Consider the following 21182-nt stretch of genomic DNA (forward strand, 5'->3'; position numbering starts at 1 on the left):
TCAGACCAGCCCGTCTGGCACCAACAACCATGCTACGTTCAAAGCAGTGACGTGCAGTGAGGTTCATGGCTGGTGAGGCACTGACTCTTTCAGAGTCAGATTTACAAATATTATATTTTGACCTTAATCTGAATATTCTGTTATTTTCAAAAGCTTTTTTAGTCTGATGCTTCGATTAATTTTAAACAGACCGTTCAACAAAAGGATACCCAAAATCTAAATATTAGATTGTTCTTCTTAGTAAGATCCCATTTTCATTACAGTTGTGGTCTTACCTTGACTTGAAGATGAAGTCCATGCTATCCTTCTGGACAACAATCTCTATTACTGTTTTGTAAAAGTCCTCCTTATCTTCCTCTAGTTTCAAAAGTCTAGCTTGTTGTTTGCGTCTACCGTCTCTGCGTAGAATAACAGTAGCAACAAGAACCTGTGGGCTCACGTGCGCCCCCTTCAGTGCGGCAGAGGTTATGGCTGCCTCTCCTGGTGCTTTTTTCATTGCCGTTGTATGATGAGACCAGCGAGCCTAAATATCATATATACGTGAAATAAGTTATTTAGAGACTATGGATGGCGAGGATAAATGTAATACAAGGGATCTACAAACATTACATTTGTGACCTACAGTGAGATGGTAACAGGCATGCGCTTAGGGCCCGCTTTCCAGCCAGTTTCTGTGGGGTGACGCATCTGAGATGAGGCCGATCTCATCTGTGCCTCACCTCACCCCACAGTAACTGGCTGGAGCGCGGGCACAAAATAAGTGCCCGCACTAAATTAGTGCCTGCGCTCCAGCCCGTTTCTGTAGGGTTACGTGAGGCAGAGCTCGTCCCTGCCTCACTTCTCATCGCTCCCATGTAGTTGTAGCGGAGCTCGGTAAATTTGCCGATTTTGACTATAAAAAGTGATTGGAATCATACAGAAATCACATTTACAACACAGATCAGTGGAGACATTTTATTATTATTATTATTTCTTTAGTTTTTTTTCCGTTACATTGGAGTATGACAGGTGAGGCTCTGCCTCCCCTGCCTCCCCTGACTGCACGTCGCTGGTTCAAAGTCACTTAAATCACCTTTCTTCCCCGTTCTGATGCTCTGTTTGTACTTCACCAGGTCGTCTTCACCATGTCTACATGACTAAATGCATTGAGTTGCTGCCCTGTGATTGGCTGATTAGATATTTGCGTTACGAGCAGTTGAACAGGTGTACCTAATAAAGTGGCCAGTGAGTATACATATACATTTTCATACATACAAACAGTATATTTAGGTATATGTATACACGCAAACATACTATATACATATACATTATTAACATATTAATTATTTGTGTGCGTTTGTTGTGGAAATGATGAAGAATGACATCCATAGCCTACATTCTGGTGACTTTAAGCCACAATATACAAGTCATACTATCATACTCATCTGAAGCCTATGATAGAATACATTAGTATAACAACACAATCCAACACATTCTATTAAATAACTTGCTGGCTCATAGTAAAGGATGAAGGTTTATTAAATGCTTGTTCCTCTCTCCTCCCATGCTTCCCTTACATTTCCCGTCGGCAGCACTGACGTGGTGAGAGGAAAGGAGGCAAACTGGGAATTGGGAAAGGCTATGGTGTTGCCGGTTAGCCAACCACTCTTGCATACTGGTTTTGATAGTATAATATCACAACGGAATGTTGCAGTACTCACTGAACTTCATGCGGATGTACTCATAAGGGTCTTCCTGCCAAAGCTTCTCATCCTCATCTTTGTAACACATCAGTGGAAAAATGACCTCCTGGCATATGGTCTGTAAGAGAGGATGATTTTCATAAGCTCAGGAGGAGTATTACATGGGCTTAAAAACAACAAACAATACCAAGGAGAAAAATCAATCACAAAGATGGATGAACATTTGCATTCCTATGCCCACCTTTAATGTAACGTGGACAGAGATATGAATGTATGAGGTTTGTTCAGGTCTGATTCTTAAGCATATAAAAGAAAAACTTTAAATTAGAGCTGCGAGCAGCATTTAGCGGGCCCTCGCTCTCCCACGTGAGTCAAGGTAACTGGCGGGTAAAGTTTCCATGCCAACCCTCAGCTGAGGTAAATTGTCCCTCCCGCAAGTGTCAATGGCCAACAGTTCATGGGTTCATAATGACGTAAACACTCCCGACTGTTGATTGGTCAGAGAGAATCGTCACAATTCTTCGGTGAGACAGTCTCCAAGCGTTGCATAAGCACCATTTTTAAAAACAGACGAGCTACCGTCAACAAATCCATAAAGAAATGGCAGCAACAACAAAAACACGCCGTGGTCGTTGGACGAGGTACAGACGTTACTCCATCTTGTTGCGGATGAAAAAATACAGCGGGGAGCTCGACGGCACAACGCGAAACGACGCCTGGACTCGGCAACGACAGGGACAGTTGAAATAAATAAACATTGCAGTCAATGCGCCAGTTAGCCAAGAGGCTACTTTCAATCTATAGCCCCTGGACAGATGCTAAAAACGTAGTGTTGGGCAGCGATGAGAATGAATAGATCTTTGGGTGTTTATACAAAGGCAATAGTGGTTTCATACTTGTACTGGCCTGTGAGAAGTTGTTAGACAGTAAGTGATGTGAGAGAGGACCATATAATACATGTACACCATATCTATAGTACCTGTCAAAAGTTTGGACACATCTTCTCATTCAAAGGTTTTTATTTATTTGAATATTTTTCTACATTGTAGATTAATACTGAATACATCACAACTATGAAATAACACATTACTACAATTATGTAGTAAACAAAAAAGTGTTAAACAATCCAGAATATGATTTATATTTTATATTCTTCAAAGTAGCCCCTTTTGCCTTGATGACAGCTTTGCACACTCTTGGCTTCTCTCAGTCAGCTTCATGAGGTCGTCACCTGGAATGGTTTCCAATGAACACGTGTGCCTTGTCAAGAGTCCATTTGTGGAATGACTTGCCTTCTTAATGTGTTGAGACCATCAGTTGTGTTGTGGAGAGTTAGTGCACAGTGGAAAGCCCTATTTGACTGCTGTTGTAATCCATATTATGGCAAGAACCACTCAACTCAGTAAAGAGAAACGACAGTCCATTACATTTCACTTGTTAGACGCTTTTATCCAAAGTGACTTACATACTCAATACTGTGGGCAATCCCCACAGGAGCACTTTGGGGTGAAGTGTCTCAGGGACACAACGACATGCTGACTGCAGTGGGGTCTGATCCGAACACCAACGCACAACCCACTGCACCACACGCCTCCCACCAGTCCTGTCCATCATCACTTTAAGAAATGAAGGCCAGTCGATCCGGAAAATGTCAGGAACTTTGAATGTATCCTCAAGTGCAGTCTCAAAAACCATCGAATGCTATGATGAGACTGGCTCTCATGAGGACCCCCCCCCCGGGACAGGAAGAGCAAGAGTTACCTCTGCTCAGAGGATAAATACATCAGAGTTACCAGACTCAGAAACTGCTAATGAAAGCACCTCAGATTAGAGCCCACATAAATGATCACAGAGCTGAAGCAGCAGACAATCTCAGCATCCACTGTTCAGAGGAGACTGCGTGAATCAGGCCTTCAGGGTCCAATCGCTGCAAAGGTCCACTACTGAGGATGAACAACAAGAAGAAGAGAATAGTTTGGGCCAAGAAACACAAGGACTGGACATTAGACCAGTGGAATCTGGACTTTGGTCTGATGGGTCCAAATCTGAGGTTTTGGTTCCAACCTCCGTGTCTTTGTGAGACGCAGAGAAGGTGAGCGGATGGTTTCTGGATGTGTGGTTCCCCCCATGAAGCATGGAGGAGGAAGTGTGATGGTGTGGGGGAGGGCTTTGCTGGTAACACTGTTGGTGATTTATTCAGAATTCAAGGCACACTTAACCAGCATGGCTACCACAACATTCTGCAGCGCCATGCCATCCCATCTGGTTTGCTCTTACTGGGACCATCACTTGTTTTTCAACACACAATGACCCCAAACACACCTCCAGGCTATGTAAGGGTTATGTGAGGGCTAAGAAGGAAAGTGATGGAGAGCTGCGTCAGAGGACCTGGCCTCCACAATCACCGACCTCAACCCAATTGAGATGGTTTGGGATCAGTTGGACCGCAGAGTGAAGGAAAAGCAGCCAACAAGTGCTCAGCCCCTCTGGGAAGTCCTTCAAGACGGTTGGAAAACTATTCCAGGTGACGACCTCATGAAGCTGACAGAGAAGCCAAGAGTGTGCAAAGCTGTCATCAAGGCACAGACATTAAATAATCTAAAATATAAATCATATTCTGGTTTGTTTACTACATAATTCCATATGTGTTCTTTCATAGTTCTGATGTATTCAGTATGAATCTACAATGTAGAAAATAATTCAAATAAATGAAAACCTTCGAATGAGAAGGTGTGTCCAAACCTTTGACTGGTACTGTATATACGCAATGGAAACAAAAGTTATATGGACAAAAAACAGAAGAACGTTTTATTGACAAAGTAGTTAATGTATTTGAATTATAATTTTTTTTCTTCTAAATTTAGAACATAGTTTGTTTTCTCACAACAGAGGCGCATCTTAATTATGGCGGGTAGTGCCAGTGCAGTCAGATTCACTTATGGCGCTTTTCCACTGCAGGACCTAGCACGGCTTAGCACAGCCTTGGTAGGCCAGGCTCACTTTGCGTTTCCATTACAGTTTAGTAACTGGGGTAGTTACTATAGTAACGCAGTGTAGGCGGGGTGATCGGCTGTTCGGCGGGCGGAGCGACGCTGCGTAAAGCTGCCGTGACGTCATCTTCAATGCGAACCAGAAAACCAAAACATCAGCCGTTAGCTGTTAGCACTCAGAGCTCACAGCTCCTCATATCTGTTCAGAAACTAGACAAAAGTTAAACAAGTACAAACCACAGACTGTCTGTGTCATGGTGAATACAGTCGCTGGTTTATTTATGTCTGTCGGACGTTGTTGTGAGTGTGGACGGAGCATCAGCATATACAACGTTAGCTTAGCATGATCGATCCGATCTCCATTCAGAAAACACGCATTTTAAAAAGGTTTTTCGCCTGCCGTCTTGTCTGCAGACCGGTATCAGTATGTTGTTACTTCGGCATCATTTTGAAACGTGTATTACAATTAAATCACGGTCAAATATGTTCATGTTGTTGTAGTTGTAGCCCCCTTGCCAGCGATTCTCTCTGACCAATCAGCAGTCGAGAGTGTTTACGCCACTAGTTTAGCATATTCAGCCCGGTTGTTGGCCCGGTAAGAGCCTCGATTTTGGAGGGCCAGAAAAAATGTGAAAAGGTAGCCCTGAGCCGGAACTACCCCTAGTGGAAAAGCAAAAAAAGCTTAAACCGTGCTACGTCCAGTGGAAAAGCGCCATTAGTGTACCCCTGATCAGTCCATATCAGGGGGTCAAACTCAATTTCATGGCGGGCCACATCAGCATTATGGTTGCACTAAAAGGGGCGGTTTTAACTTTAAGACTATATAAATATACATATATAATATATATCAAATAATGTATTACATTACATTATTGCCTCTGCATTGGATTATTATCGGTTTTGGTAATAACTTAATAAATAACTACATCTGAAAGCTAACCCCAAGATATTTTTCACTAAAGTTGAGGAAAACTGATTTCTTTTTAAAAGTCAACCATGACCAATGTTTTCTCCTGAATGGTGACAGGCACGAGGTCTCCAGCTTCCCTGGGGTCAAACACCATCTCCTCTGTGCTTTTAACATTTGGGAGAATAAACCTTTACATCTCTTCATAATAGTCAGATAGGTCACTATCCTTTTAAGAAATCAAGATAGAGGATTAACTGAGATTGAATGATGTGATCATTATGGTTATATCTTCTACACTAGTTTGTGTAGAAGGTCAAAAAGGAAAGAGGAACAGACACAGCCCTGGGGGGCTTCTGTGCTCAAGGTTCTAGTTTCTGTGAGAGTTCAACAACTGCTGACCTAAAAATAAGTGGTACCATTCAATAAAGAGAGGGCTTGTGGCAACATCTTATGGTAAAGTAATGGCAGCTCATAGTAACTTCTTACAATGAAAAATATAACTTTTCAATATAATTATGCAGCATAACCATATGTCAATTCTTAATGACTGTCCTACCTGCATATGTGGTTTCATGTGTTTCCAGGTCAGTGAGTGTGACAGGCCCAGGTTGAGGTAGTTGAGGCACTGCTGCAGGACACGAGGGGTAACGTACTGCTTCTGTCTGTACTGGTCCACCACCTTCAGCAGGACCTGGACACGCAACACACACACACATGTTGTTTGATGGACTACAACGTAAAGACACCATCAAATCCTGGATCAAACACTTGCAAAGCACTTTAAATTACCTTTTTTTGAAATGTGTTACATAAATAAACGTGCCATACCTTTGTAAATTGACACTGTGATATTGATAACTGAATTAAACTAAAATGTTTAAGTCTTAGGAACACATTCTTACCTGCTGTATGCCCATTGCGTATGTCTTTAAGAAAAAGTCTGCAAACTCGTTATACTCCTTTGTCACATTGCCAGGGCTTCCATACCTGTAAGTGACACGAGAAGCATTTGAGTTTATGTGACTGTCCCTCTGCTTACCACAAATCTGTCTTTAGTGAAGTGAGAGCAGGTCTGGACCCACCGTTCAAACAGTCTGGTGATGATGCGTAACGCCCACTTCTTACACTTCCACCATGCCAGATCAGGCCGGTCGTCCTCATCCACCTCTAGGGTCTCCTAACACACACTTCATTTTAGACATCCAGCATATATTGTTAAATAAGACTTCTCCTAATAATATGATAAGTTAGCATGTTGTAAAAGAAAGTTCCTTTTGATGTTTAAAACAGGATTGGTTGAGCTTCTACTGCCCACTGCAGCGGGAGGGGTCTGGGAATAGCTAATCATCTTCAGTGAGGTCACAGTTACCTTGACCACAATTCTAGATGGTTAATCCTAGAGTCAGAGTAGACCTGTGTCACAAAGTCCATTGCCAGATCAGAAGCACACACATTTAAGTAATTAAGAGTGAAGTCATTGTTGAGCTATTTCCTATCTAAATAAATATTTGAGAGGATTGCTGGGCTTCAGAATGGATGGCAGCATGCACACATCACTGTGTTTACCAGTGTCATCCACCTTGATCAAGCTTCAATTAAACCTTCAGTTTGCCAGACATCGGATCGCTCTCCAGTCTCCATCACAGTAAGTCAAACTATTAGTACAAGTGGCCTAGTGTGTGTGTGTGTGTGTGTGTGTGTGTGTCTCACAGCTGGGACGCCTCGGTCCATTATCGCTCGAAGGATTTCCATCCACTGAGTCATCACTGTGTTGTTGATCAGCTGGAGAGGCAGCGAGTACTGTTGGACATCATCATTATCATCATCATCATCATCATCATCACCACCACCACCACCATCACCTGAAATGTTGTTCTTTGACCATCAGGGTCACCATAGCATTCCCAGTGCAGACTCTAAAATGTATCAATTATGAATTTGAGGGACACTTGTTCCGTTCTGACAGTGTGACAAATGAAGTTGATCTTAATACTGCAAGTGTTGCTTGGATTTGGAACCAACAATGCAATAGGAAAGACAAGGGTTTTCATTTGGGATTGTTGTTTGATTAGTTTCTCACTTAACTTCAACTCCTAATACACTAACCCCTCGCCCCTATTCCACCCAGCTAAGCACTTAATTAACTAAGAGGCAGGCACGTTAAACTAACAGGATGACTGAGGAGTAGGGTTGGGTACCGAAATCCGAAATTTAATTTCCATCGGTATCGTTTAGAAATGTTAGTTTCGGTTCTGCTTATCGATGCATCTCGCCGCTTTCTGTACTGTTACGGGGGTGGGGCGGGCCGTGTAGCACAGTTGCAGGCTTGGGAAGCAAAACTTTAAAATGAATAGTTGTGAGGACAGGAGGACCACAGCTCTCTCTCTCTCTCTGCTGCGGATCAGCTGATCGCTGCACGGTGCAGCTCAGAGTCTCTCTCTCTTTCTCTCTCTCTTTCTACACACAGCGGCTCCGCTCCTTTCTTGTGTTCTTTCTCTAACACGTAATGAAGGTTATTAAGCGTTTTAGCTCCTATGCTGTTAATATTGACCACCATTTCCTCTATGAAGTAAACCAGCCTCCCTGTCTGTGTTCTCGCGCTGTCCTCCCCGGACTGTGAGACAGACTCGGAGGAGCACAGGGAAGTCAGTATTGTTTATGACGCAGGGTATAAAAAGCACATTATTTAAATGAAAATACTATTTATTTACTTTTACAAACAGTGAGCAGCTGGGCAGCTGTAGCATGTGTATTGCAGGTCATGTGTTGGACACAGACTGTATGGTTGGACTCTGTGTCACACAGGCAGGTTGCAGTGTAACTTTAGAGAAGACTGGGCCAATTGTACATTCTCAAACTGCACCACTTAGAAGTAATTAAACAATGCAGAGATTATTTTTATATAATTTATTTTCGTTGTTTTGGGCAATACTAAGCACTCCCTCAGACCTTTTTGCTCAGAAAAACTCAAGTGAAAAGTAACAAATAAAATAATAAAAGTCTTGATCTCTAACTGCTTTTAGCATTTCATTCTTCCATACCTGCATTTGTCTTTCCACCTGCAAGAAACTAAACTACAAATAAATATGTTCCTTTTAAACTTGTGATTAATCACAGAATTTTATTGTGATTAATCCGATTAAATATTTTGATCTATTGACAGCACTAATTTCTTCATAAAGATATTCCCAAGAACAGGTCTTAAGACATTACGTTTCTGAATCAAGTCAAGCTAAAAAAAAACACACACATGAACACATGCACACGCACACACACCTGTACGAGAGCGTGAAAGGTCTTAAGGATCTGTTTCTGGATGAGGACAGAGAAGATGGTGGCGTCGGCCAGCAGCTGGCTGATGAGCTGCTGAATCCTCGGCAGAAAGATCTGCATTGCTGCCAACAATGGTTGCCTCTCATCCGCCTTCCTGTACCTGGAACATGTAGATATGCACACAATCAATAATAGAATGGATCTCTTCTGCACATTTTTTTTTTTTTTTTACTTTAAGCGTTCATTTTATCTCCTGTTTATAACTTCTGCTAGTAACTTATTAGGATGTGCCTTCTATAAGTTTTGGAGGGAGAGATTTTGAAGTTTATTTTGCCATTGGGTGCTGCTGTTGTGCATCCATGCCACTGTTGTGCAGCAACCCCACGGCTGTCTGAAGCCGGCTAGCATGGTCATATTTACTGATTTGAATATGGTGCAACTGTCACGAAACCTATTTCCCCGGGGATTAATAAAGTATTTTCATTGATTGATTGTACAAAAAGTAATGTTTTAATAATTGTAATGGCAATAAAATGCCTGATCGTAATGAGACTTGTGTGTTGCCAATTAATGCTGCTTGATTTGGGAAAAAGGTAACAAATATGTTTGACTGATATTGTGATAGGGTGGTAAATTACCTTTTTTTTTTTTTTTTTACACACAATCATGGAAAAATATATTGAAATGGTGATTTTGTACAAAAAAAAAAAGATTTTTTATTTCATACCTGCAAACTCACAAGATAAGCATTTTTGTAAATTGAGCATTCTGGTAAACTACAGACTTATTGAGCTCATTTCTTCTGTCTTTTTGCCTGCATAGACTTCTCAAAGCTTGTTGGTATTTGTTTCAGAGGAAAAATATGATTTGTGGTTCACAAGGGGCCTTTGCAAGTCAGAAGGAGGACTTCTCCATCATCAGGAATCAGAATATGAAGTACTAAAGTAATAACCGAGCCTGTGTATAGAGTTCGCTGGTTATACTGTAGCAGCAGCTGTTGTTTTTAACAGATCTAATGAGGGTTAATAGTGTCCGTCCTGCATGCTTCCGCAGCACTCGGACAATCTAGTATTGTTGTTTGTGCTGGTAAATGTGACTGGTCTTCCTAAAGGTATTCAAGAAGGATATTTGTATGTGGTGTTGAGGCTGGATTTGTATTAAAGGGGTAGTTCATTGAAATTGATTATTTTGCTTTATATTGGAAATAACAGAGTTCAGAGTCATTCTCCCAGCATGGGAGCCTCCTCCTTTAAACCTGTAGTTGTGATGTGAGGGCTAATGACTCCCCAGGAGGGTCCTTCTCAGCAGTGAGGTGATGCAGATGAAAATGAACAGCTTACTCACTCGTATGTTTTGACCAGCTGGTAGAGAGCCAGCAGGCTGCCGTACCAGCTGCCGCTGCTCTGAGACTGCAGGTACGCGCCGATCTTATCCACTATGGCTGTCCAGCGGCCTGGGAAGTCGTGTTTGATGACAACTCGCAGACACATGGTCAGCTGCGAACTGTGGACAGTGCATAAATATATGAAGTCAGTTATTGTATTAGTCAGGAGGAAAGTGTATTCTTTCAATGCATACATTTCAGGTTCCCACTGTTATCTAAATATAAAACTAATCGCAATGTTTAAAACGATTTTATAGATTAACAGGACTATCCATTACAAACACTACAGAAGAGATGCAGACATCTGTGATGAATGGCAAGTATGTGTGCTATATATGTGCGGCCATGTTCTGTCTATTTACCGTATTGACTCAGGACAGCGGATGATACCCTCCACTAGGTGGTCTCTGATTTGCTGCCGGTCGTTCTCGTGGATGTTGAAGGGAAAGATCACTTCCCCCAGAGAGGGCTCCCTGTCCTGCCAGTACTGACTCACCATGTTCTTCAGGTAGATGGCCGCTACACACAGAGACAGACAGAGTCGGACAGACACAGACAGAGTCAGACAGAGACAGACAGAGTCAGACAGAGTCAGACAGAGACATAGTCAGAACCCTAACCCTGTTAGGAGAGCTCACAGAGCAGCAGAATATGTTTTTATACACACATACATGCTTATGGCCTTTATTGATCCAACAGGAAGACATTAAATGTGTATAAAAGTGAGCATGTGCCAGCCGTGCAACAGCCTGTTGCAGTGGCTCCTGCTAGATTTGTAATCATTTTAACTTTATGCTTTCTTAATTGATTTGGTATTTTTCTGTTAATAACTTCTATTAGTCACTTATTAAGTTGTGCCCTCTCTAAACTTTGTTTGTTTTGATTCGCCGTTGATTTGATGCTTTTGTGCAGCCACACCGGTGATGTGCAAACTAAATGTGTACTTTTACTCAGATACATTTCCCCTAAACATGCACCAGCACGGAGCTAGAACCAAACTGACTTTCAGTGGAAAAGGGGTACGTTTGGGGCAGTGTTTACACATTCTGACAAAATAACTGTTTAGCAGGGATATGCGAAGCAACCAAACAACAGTGTGAGGTTATGGACTACTGAGCCTTACCTGCCTGGCGAACAGGAAACTCCACCTGCTCCGACACGATTATCTGAAGCAGGGTGGGGGCGAAGTTGATGATCTTGTACGACTGCAAAACAGAGAAGTAGCGTGAAACAACCAATTTTTAAGATTGGATGGGATGGATGGATGAATTTTCAATTCATTTAAATAAGTATCACCAGGTTTCAAATCTAAGATTGTAAAACATTGATGATTGTGAAATCAAATGTCAAAGAGATGGTTTACTGTTAAAGGTCCCCTATAATGCAAAATGCACTTTTTAATTTACATAAATATCTGTCCCCGGTGTGTAAGGAGACTCACAAAGCGTCAGAAAATAAAAACCCTCTCTCTTTTCCTCCGTACCCAAATCTCTAAAAACGGGGGTACAACGGAGCTGATCCAGATTTGCGTCCGATATGACGTAACATTGGAAATGTGGGCGGGCTTTACACCAACGGACCTATCAGAAACGTCGCTGTATCAGACACAATGCGTGACGTGTTTTTGAAGTAATATGGTCTGTGTTTACATTAGCAAGCATCACTAACACTCAGAGCTAACGCTGTACTGGAGAGAATATGTTTAAAGAAGCTGACTATAAAAAAGGTAAACCCGCAAGAGAGAAAGCGTTTGAAATAATGCTTGATGTGGTTTGGAAGAAGTCTGACTTCAAAGGCTGTAACACCCGGAACATGTGGGCGGGACTAAGAACAATGACAGATTACAAAGGAGCAGCAGGGGGTGCTGCGGGAGTGTCTGCGTGCGCATCTCTCCCAGATGAGCTGAACAGTTTTTTTGCACGATTCGAGAGCAGCCAGGCTGTGGAGGCACAGAAGGATCAGGGGCCCTGCCCTTTTGTTTTAGACAGGGCAGATGTGTGCAAATCCTTTAAAAGGGTTAACCCACACAAGGCTCCTGCACCTGTTCTCAGGGTGTGTGCAGTTCAGCTGGCAGAGGTGTTCACAGGACATGAGTGAGAGTGATGCGCACGCAGTTTGCCCAAACCGAAAGCTACGTTACGCTCTGAAAACTGAAAACTAGGCTTATTGCCATAAATATTACGATGGATTATCAGTAATCATTTCAAAGTGACACCGAGACATTGGATAAACCTTCAGCAGCGTTTATATGCGTTTTAATGCCATTGAACACAACTTTTGATCAGAAAACAGCAAAGGTAAGACATATTTGCCTAACCACCCTATAGTTACCTCAAATCATGCCCCTGTATCTGTTGAAATCCACTTCCCTCTTATGGCACATTTCCACTACAGCGCGGTGTACGCTCTAAGCGTGCTGTGCCCGGCCCGTTTTTGGTTGCGTTTCCACTTGGCGTAGTACCGGCTAGCAGGTACTATTTCACCGTTTTTCTGGCCCCATAAAATCGAGGTTCTTTCCGGGCCAACAAACAGGCTGAGTCGGGCTGAGTATGCTAAACTAGAGAGAGAATCGCTGGCAAGGGGGCTACAACTACAACAAAATGAACATATTTTACCGTGATTTAATTGTAATACACGTTTCAAAATGATGCCGAAGTAACAACATACTGATACCGGTTAGTAAAAACCATGAATTAATGCTTTGACAAGTCTGCAGACAGACGGCAGGCAAAAAACTTTTAAAATGCGTGTTTTCTAAATGGAGATTGGCTTAAGCTAACGCAGTATATGCTCCGACCGTCCACACTCACAACAATGGCCTATACAGACATAAATAAAGCAGCGACTGTATTCACCATGACACAGGCAGTCTGTGGTTTGTACTTGTTTAACTTTTGTCTAGTTTCTGAACAGATATGAGGAGCTGTGAGCTCTGAGTGCTAACAGCTAACGGCTGATGTTGTTTTTCTGTGGTTCTCATTGAAGATGACGTCACGGCTCCGCCTACACTGCGTTACTATAGTTACTGCCCCAGCTACTAAACTGTAATGGAAACGCAGCATAAAGTGAGCCAGTCCTAACGAGGCCTAACGAGGCCTAGCCAAACCGAGCGAGGCCCTGTAGTGGAAATGCCCCATTAGTGTATCTCCTTCTAAAGTATGGCGGTTCAGCTCTCACCTACTGTCTGGTTTCAAATTTAACGATTTTGTGGCCTCGCAGGTTCCTCTCTATATTGAGTGTAATGACGCGTTAGACGTTAGCAGTGGTACGCTGTGGGAGGCTCTCAAGGCCTACTTTCTGGGGCACGTCATTTCATATGTTTCACAACTAAGAAAGACTAAAAAGGCTCGGCTTTTGGAAATAGCAGATGAGCTACAGAAGATTGATGAAACTTACTCCTCATCCCCTTCAACTGCCCTTTATAAATAACCTCTTTTATTGCATTCAACACATGACCTTTTAATGACACAAATGGTGGAAAAACAATTAAGACAAACCAAGAAACGCTTCTTTGAACAGGGGGACAAGGCTGAGAGGCTCCTGGCTCAGCAGGCTCGTGCAGTTTGTGTAGTAAGTCCCCGCATCCCAGTCGGATTTTACAAGGCATATTCGGCTCTTTTGGTCCCAATTCTAGCAAGGATGTTTAATGATTCCCTTGAGGTAGGCCAATTACCTGCAACCCCATCGCTGGCATCCATCTCTCTGCTTCTGAAGAAAGGCAAAGACCCTACTCTTTGTAGTAACTATAGACCAATCTCCCTTTTAAATGTGGATTGTAAAATACTGGCTAAGATCTTGTCCCTCCGCCTCCAACTAGTGTTGCACGGTGCACCGATACTAGAGATACTTTAAGAATGACATTGTTTTAATAAGAGCCGTATTTCCTATGTGTGTTCAGCGCTCCGTTTCCACTCCCTGCAGCCGTGCCTGCAGTGCCTCCCTGTGACGTGACGGTTTTTTTCTCTCATGCAAGCTCTAGCTGTCATATCATGTGACAAAACGAGAAGCATGGCTGCAAGTGCGAGTGCTATTGCCGATGCGCCTCAGCTTGTAGACAACAAAGACGCAAGAAACGAAATTTTGAAGTATTTTGGTTACATCTCCGACAGCGAGGGCAAGCCTATATGGACACCACGAGGCGTTCTAGACTGAGTGAGGAACATTTAGAAACCCTTGTTTTCTTGGTCAAAATCAGGGGCAGACTGGCCATCTGTTTGTTCAGCGGGCCGTTGACGGCCGGCTCGGCTCACTGACGTTTTGTTTTTTTAACGCCATTTTTCATAAAAGTGGCGCTGACAGGCGACAGAGGTCCACAGTTTCCCCGCAGCGTGGCTCCCCCCGCCCCCCGTTGACAGTTCACGTTGTTCTCTCATTGTGTTGAATGTCATTTCTTATTGTTTAAAGGTCCCATGACATGCTTTTCCGGTTATTACCCGTCCCTTTGTGTGTTATGAAGGTTTTTATGCTTGTAAACGGTCTGCAGAGTCAAAAACCCTCAAAGTACACCCTGTAGGGAGTAAAATTCTAACACAGAAAAGACCTCCCCAAAACGCCTCGTTGGAGATTTCTCATTTTCCAATGTTTTCTTCCTGGGCATCGTGACGTAGGGATACCCAGTAGCCACGCCCAGAGCTATAGCCGCACCCTCTGCCAGCCGAACATATATACTGTTGGAAGCTCAGGTTCATTTCAAAACTGTATCCAGTCATGCCAACGAGGGTCTGTTTCCTGTCTTGTGAGGGGAAATCTTCAATGTATGCCTTACCGAGGGCAGAACCACGACGAAGTAATTCTTGTTAACACTGTTCCTTCAGATGTTTGAGCCGGTAGTGTACTGTGTGTGCGGCATTTCACGGACCAAAGCTTCGCAAACATTGCAGCGATTCATGCCGGATATGCACAGCGTAGGGCACTGAAGGACGATGCTGTTCCTACTAATTTGTTTGGACCAGCGGGAGATTCGGGTACACAACCTGTAAGTATGCATTGTTGTTTGTGTATTTATGATGTTTAAAACAAACAAGGTATCTACCACGACTGTTTAAATGGGTAAACGTTTTTCGGGCTGCTAAGCCATTGACACAGTGCTAACTGGGCTAACTAAGTTGCTAGCGTTACCATATATCAACTCCAATGTCAGCAGATGGCCTTACATGCATCTCATAGCAGGAGAATGTCTGCATTCACACACGAAATACTCATAGACAGTATACTCCGGGTGATTTACCGTACGGTCAGTCGCGAAACTTAATTACATTATAGTTGGAGTTCCTAGCGTGTATGCTACCGAGCTAAACAAGAAGGCTACCAAGAGCTAGACATGCTAGGGAAAACATTGTTTTTATGCCAGCTACAATGAATGACCGAACGTAGCAGACTACCCGTATAAGATTGCAATTGTAAACATGTTCTTGCTAGCCTAATATGAAGTGCCACTAGCTGTTGTTCATAGTAGGTTGGCATATTACACTGAACAACTAGCAAACGTAGGTTAGCATATTAATCTAGCTGGCAAGCTAACAAACCTAAAACAACTAAGTTTCTCTAATATTTTGTGATTTGCATTTGATTTCGTCCAGCCAGATCAGGAAACTCCTGGCGTATCCGGCGGACAACACATGACGGGACAGGGCTCGACAGTAACGGCAACCCTTCAGAAAAAATGTCAACCACTTCTTGGACTTTGGTTGCAATCAGTGGCAACCAGTTTTTAACATAAAGAAATAAGGACAGCAAACAGCTAAATGTGCACCCCAAAAGAGATAATGTTAATTATCTATTGTATTAAGAGTGATATTTAATTATTGTTGTGACCAGTCGGAACCTGATACTTAAGTTGCACGTGCATTGGTGTGATTACGGAGCCAGAAAGCGCTGCACGTTTACTCGTGTGCGCGGTGAACGCATAAGGCAAAACGCATAGGATTAACGCAAACGCAATCGCCAAAAAGCTTAAAGTTTAAATCTTCCGTACAAAATTATAAAAGTGCCGGTCAAAGGTCTTCTTTGTTATTTATTGAGCTTTAAAACAAATGAATAACGACTCTATATAATGATATATAATAATAAAATACACGGAGCCTGTCTCTTTTTCCTCTCTTCTGACAGCGTCAGTGTCTGTCTCATGCAGCAGCTGATCCAGTTATGATGACTCGACAGTAAAGATAAACATATTTATAACTAGTTTAGGTAGTTTGAGAGGTAATTAAAATAGCTAAGGGTGATGATCTGACTTGAAGTGTGTGTTTTGCTCCCGCTGCATCACAGCGGGAGGAGCTGCGTGTCTCCGTCCTGTCAGATTAGACTTCACTCGCGTTTATGTCCATATCGAGATAAAGATAAATAATCTGAATTCAGTGTGCAGTGTACTTTTGCGGGGTTGAGCAGCAGAGGTGGGGAGAGGCGGGGCTATTGCGTCGTCATTATCAGAAAAGGATGACCGTATAGGCTACCACACGGCCCCGTTGGACCCCCCCAGAGCGCTCCATTCCCAGATCTATCCACCTTTGGACCCGTTGTCGTTTGCAGGGTCCGTTTCTACCGTTCCGTTACGGCGTCGTGTAGCAAAAAGGGCTATACGCAAGAGAAATATGCGGATACAACCCGTTTTCGTTCCCGTGGGGCCTGGGCCTAATATTAAGAGTTGCATGAATTTAATTCAAGGCAAAGCAACGCAACTTTATTTACTTAACACATACAGAGGGTAAATTCAAAGTACATTCACTGACATGAATGACATGGATATGGCGCCACCTTGTGTCCATGTTTACAATGCCGATTATTAACATTAGGTCTGGCAATACAGTCAATCATTATCCTGGTGATTATTTTGCAGATAAACCTAGTAACCCCGCCCCCTTTAAAAAGAAGGGGGCTCTTTTGAACGGCTCTTTTGAACGGCTCTTTGAAAGGAACGGAGCCATAAGATCTGGCTCCCTTCAAAGAGCCATAATTCCCATCACTAATGTACATTCTGCTCCGTTGTCCATTCACTTTCGGTAAAAGTTCCTTCAAAATAAGAGTCCCGATCTTATTACTACCAAAATAAAATTCTGTGCAAAACGAAACTTTACCATAGGAAAATATTGGCATAAAAATGTAATCACTTTTATAAAAAGGTAACACGTTTTAAATATAGTTAGACATATTAAAGGTAACTTACAGCATTAATAATTCATATCTAATTCTTAACTGTGAATGGTTTTCATTTATTTAACATTAGAAATATATTAGTCTGGGCAATCCAAGACTTCAATGCTGAAGGGCCAATGGATCTATGGTGGGGTCAGCACAAAGGTCAAGGAAACCCACATTTGAAAGGGAGACAACGGATGACCAAGAAACTAGTGATCTAGTTTAGTCTAGTCTAGGGCATATACAACACCCGCCTCACCCGCAAAGCACTCAGCATTGTGGGTGACTCCACCCACCCCTCCAACAGCCTCTTCAGCCTCCTGCCTTCAGGAAGAAGGTTCCTCAGCCTCAGCTCGCGCACCTCCAGGCTGGGCAACAGCTTCCTCCACCAGGCGGTCAGGATGCTGAACTCTCTCCCCTCCCTCCCTCTCTCCCGCCCTCTGACATCTCTCCGCTGAACTCTCCACCCTGCCTCCGACCTTTGTCCCATGCCCCAAATGGTCCTGGACTATAACCCCCTAACTCACTTTTCTGCCCATCTCCGCTGCTACTGCACTGAAACTGTACTTTTGAACACTTAAATTATATTATTAACATTTTAAACTGTATACCCCGGTTAACTAGGCCCTTTGTTTTGTTTAATGTATACCATGTTTATCTAGGCCCTTTTTGTTTTTTGTTTGATGTATATATATATATATATATATATGTCACACTGTAGGACTGCGGGAAACGATATTTCGAGATTTCTGGATGTTCAACATGTAGAATTCTTGACAATAAAGCTGACTTTGACTTTGATCTGTGAAGAACAGAACAACAGCTGCATTACTGGTGTTTTGTATACCAGCAATTGAGGGTGGACAAGTTTACTACCACTTAAGTTTCAAATAATTGTGTTAATTACTTATTGTAAAGCATTTGAACATTCTTTTGTGTCACATGTTCATTATTAAGTTGATGTATAACTGTATAGTATCTTAATTATTTAAAATGTAAGGTGACTAAAAATGGCAACCGTATTTTCAGTTTTGGCAACCAAAAGCTGATGCCTGGTTGCCTGCCTGGCAACCACTTTTAAAAGTTAGCGTTGAGCCCTGCGGGATGACCACTCTGATGCCTCGTCCTAAAAAGCCCCAGCACCAGCTTATAAAGCTGCGATAGGCAAGATGCCGAAAACGCCTATATGAGGAGGAATGGATGATATACAGTGTATATATGTATATTTACACATGTTCATTTTGTACATTTCTAAAAATAAAGTTTGATGGAAATACTTAGTAGCCTTTCTTCCCTGAATTATTTGCTCCTATAACATATCATTCATATATAGCAAACCATGATTTGATTTTTCATCAAAACACAGTAGTAGTTTATTACAGGTAAACATAACTTACTCTTCTTCCGTTCTACGCCTCAAAGGTCTATAATCGAATCTGTACATGTAATGGAGGTTCTGCAGGGTGTGGGGTATGTATGGTGTGTTGGGGAAATATTTTCCAAGGTCCATAACTTTGACCCAGTTTATCAGTTCATACTGTCCTGACTGAGCAGACGCACCTGTAACCTTGGCTGCTGTGCTCTCAGTGTTTTGTCTCCCTGTTCCTGCCTGTTGGCGTCAGCTGATAGAGGTGTTATGATTCTATCTTGTTATGCACAATGGTGATTATTCCCTCTGAACTAGCTAAATACATGGGTCTGGGGTAGGGTTCTTCAGAATTGACGTGGCAACTCTCCCGTGAAGTCAGACCCTCTGGCTCGTGACTTGTGATGTGAATTCTCCGGCCGAAACTCCTAATAAACCATCAGTGTTTGACATCAAAGCTCCAGCTCTACCCCGTGTCTCCTTCCTGAGTCGGTGACTCCCACTGCATTGCTACACAGAAGTTTTCCCCCACATGGTGTAGATCTTGGCATATAATGTTGTGTGCTACTGTTGGTGTTTTCAGCTAGCTGGCTACATAATGTTGTAACTGTCAGCTAGGCTACCTTTCTAATTTCTTTGCAACAGACGTTTTCCACTTCGGTAGGCATCATGGCGCAGTTTCCACAAGTGCACCTAAATAACAACAGTTGTAGGTACAGTTCGGTTAGTTAGTATACGGCTGTACCGACGCCATTGTAAAACTGATGTTCCGCTCAGAGCCGAAAAAAGCACTGTGTTTAGACATGGGCGGAGTCTCCCTGGTGGTTGACTAATCAGAACAGAGTGGCCGAGCTGACTGACGGAGCACACTGGGCTCACAGGGAGGGGGGGGGGGGGCAGGAGCTCCAACAAGCCGTTTAGGACAGAGAGTGAATACACAAACTATACAGAGATGCTGTATGAGAAACCAATGTGAGTTTGGAAAATTGCACAGTATAAATCTATTTTAGTAAACCTCAACAATGGAATTATGATCAGTATAAATGGACATGACATGGGACCTTTAATATACAAATCTATTTAGAATTTTGACAAAAAAGTAGTTTGAGATGATGCTTTATGTTCTCATTGTTCAAAAGTTTGTGTTATGACTGAAAACACAACACAAGGAGACGCACAATAAGGACATTTAAGACGGGTTCCCCTTTTTTAAGAAAAGTATCGAAAAAGTATCGAAATCGCAATTCTTGACTTGGTATCGGTATCGAAACAAAAATGTTGGTATCGTTAGGCCTGTCGCGATAAGCAATTAATTGACTTATCGTACGATAAATAAAAATGAACTCGATAACTTTTCTGACCTCGATAAATTGCCGTTTACATGCGTGTTTGTTTACATAAGGATGTGACCAGCATTTTTTGCCAGGCGCGCTGTGGCTGCCGGCCAGGCGTGCTGTGAGGGGCGGGGCTCACACACAGCCAGGTCAGGACAACCAGAAGCCATGGCTGACAGGAGAGGTCCACGGGCTGCTGAGGGCCCGCAACATCGCCTTCAGAGAGGGAAATCCAGCTGGTCTCAGAGCAGCCAGGGCCGACCTATCCCGTGGCATCCGGAAAGCCAAACGACAGTACACCCGGAAGATTACAGCACACTTCAGTGACAGCAGAGACACACGGAGCCTGTCCTCAGACATATTCAACATCTCCCTGAGCCAGGCTGTTGTTCCCTCGTGCTTCAAGGTAACCACCATCATACGTGTACCGAAGAAGTCATCACCTTCCTGCTTCAATGACTACCACCCCGTAGTAGGGATGCCAGCGATTATTCGATTATTCGATTATTCGTTATAGTCTCCATAATCGAATATTATTTTTAAAAATCGATTTTATTAATATATTTTTTTTATTAATATTTATGTTTTTCTTTTTTTTCCTGGTTTGGTTTCAACCAAAATATAGACTAATGCTAATAATAGTAATAGTATTAATAATTGTAAATGACCATTGATCACACCACCAGTTTGTTTTACTGTAAACTTGGAGGAAGCCAGCAGCGCAGAGTGCAGACTGCTGCTGCACACCGACCCCGCCCCTCCCTCTCCGTCACACGTGCGATTGATTTATTGGCGACAGAACAGTGAGAACACAACGAAAGATGAACAGAGCGGCACGTCCAAAGAAGAGTTCCTCGTGGAACTACTTCGAACTGACATGTGCCAAAGAAGTCAGATGCAAGCTCTGCGAAAAGACGTTGGTCTACCACGGCTCAACGTCATCAATGCGTTCGCATTTGAGTGCGAAGCATGCCAAAGAAGTGCCTACAGACACAGACGCAGCACAGCCGGCCATTACCAACTTCATTTCAAGGCCACGTCGTTGTGATAACAGGCGTGCAGGTGACATAACTGCACTTATCACCAATATGATAGTGAAGGACATGCTG

The 21182-nt window shown here is 42.9% G+C and overlaps 1 protein-coding gene across 2 annotated transcripts in view; it reads right to left on the reverse strand.

Annotated features, from left to right (window-relative positions):
- ipo8 (importin 8) overlaps positions 1-21182 on the reverse strand; it is a 60897-nt gene that overhangs the window by 34324 nt on the left and 5391 nt on the right. For both annotated transcript variants that reach the window (XM_034133140.1, XM_034133139.1), the window contains exons 2-10: positions 11363-11444; positions 10602-10758; positions 10200-10358; positions 8859-9015; positions 7293-7382; positions 6665-6759; positions 6485-6569; positions 6139-6273; positions 1701-1800 (exon numbers count right to left, since the gene is read on the reverse strand). In XM_034133140.1, the coding sequence (XP_033989031.1) occupies positions 1701-1800; positions 6139-6273; positions 6485-6569; positions 6665-6759; positions 7293-7382; positions 8859-9015; positions 10200-10358; positions 10602-10758; positions 11363-11444 (1060 nt within the window). The remainder of the gene's footprint in view (positions 1-1700; positions 1801-6138; positions 6274-6484; positions 6570-6664; positions 6760-7292; positions 7383-8858; positions 9016-10199; positions 10359-10601; positions 10759-11362; positions 11445-21182) is intronic.

The sequence above is a fragment of the Trematomus bernacchii genome, unplaced genomic scaffold, assembly GCF_902827165.1.
Source record: "Trematomus bernacchii unplaced genomic scaffold, fTreBer1.1, whole genome shotgun sequence".
Taxonomy (NCBI): Eukaryota; Metazoa; Chordata; class Actinopteri; order Perciformes; family Nototheniidae; genus Trematomus; species Trematomus bernacchii.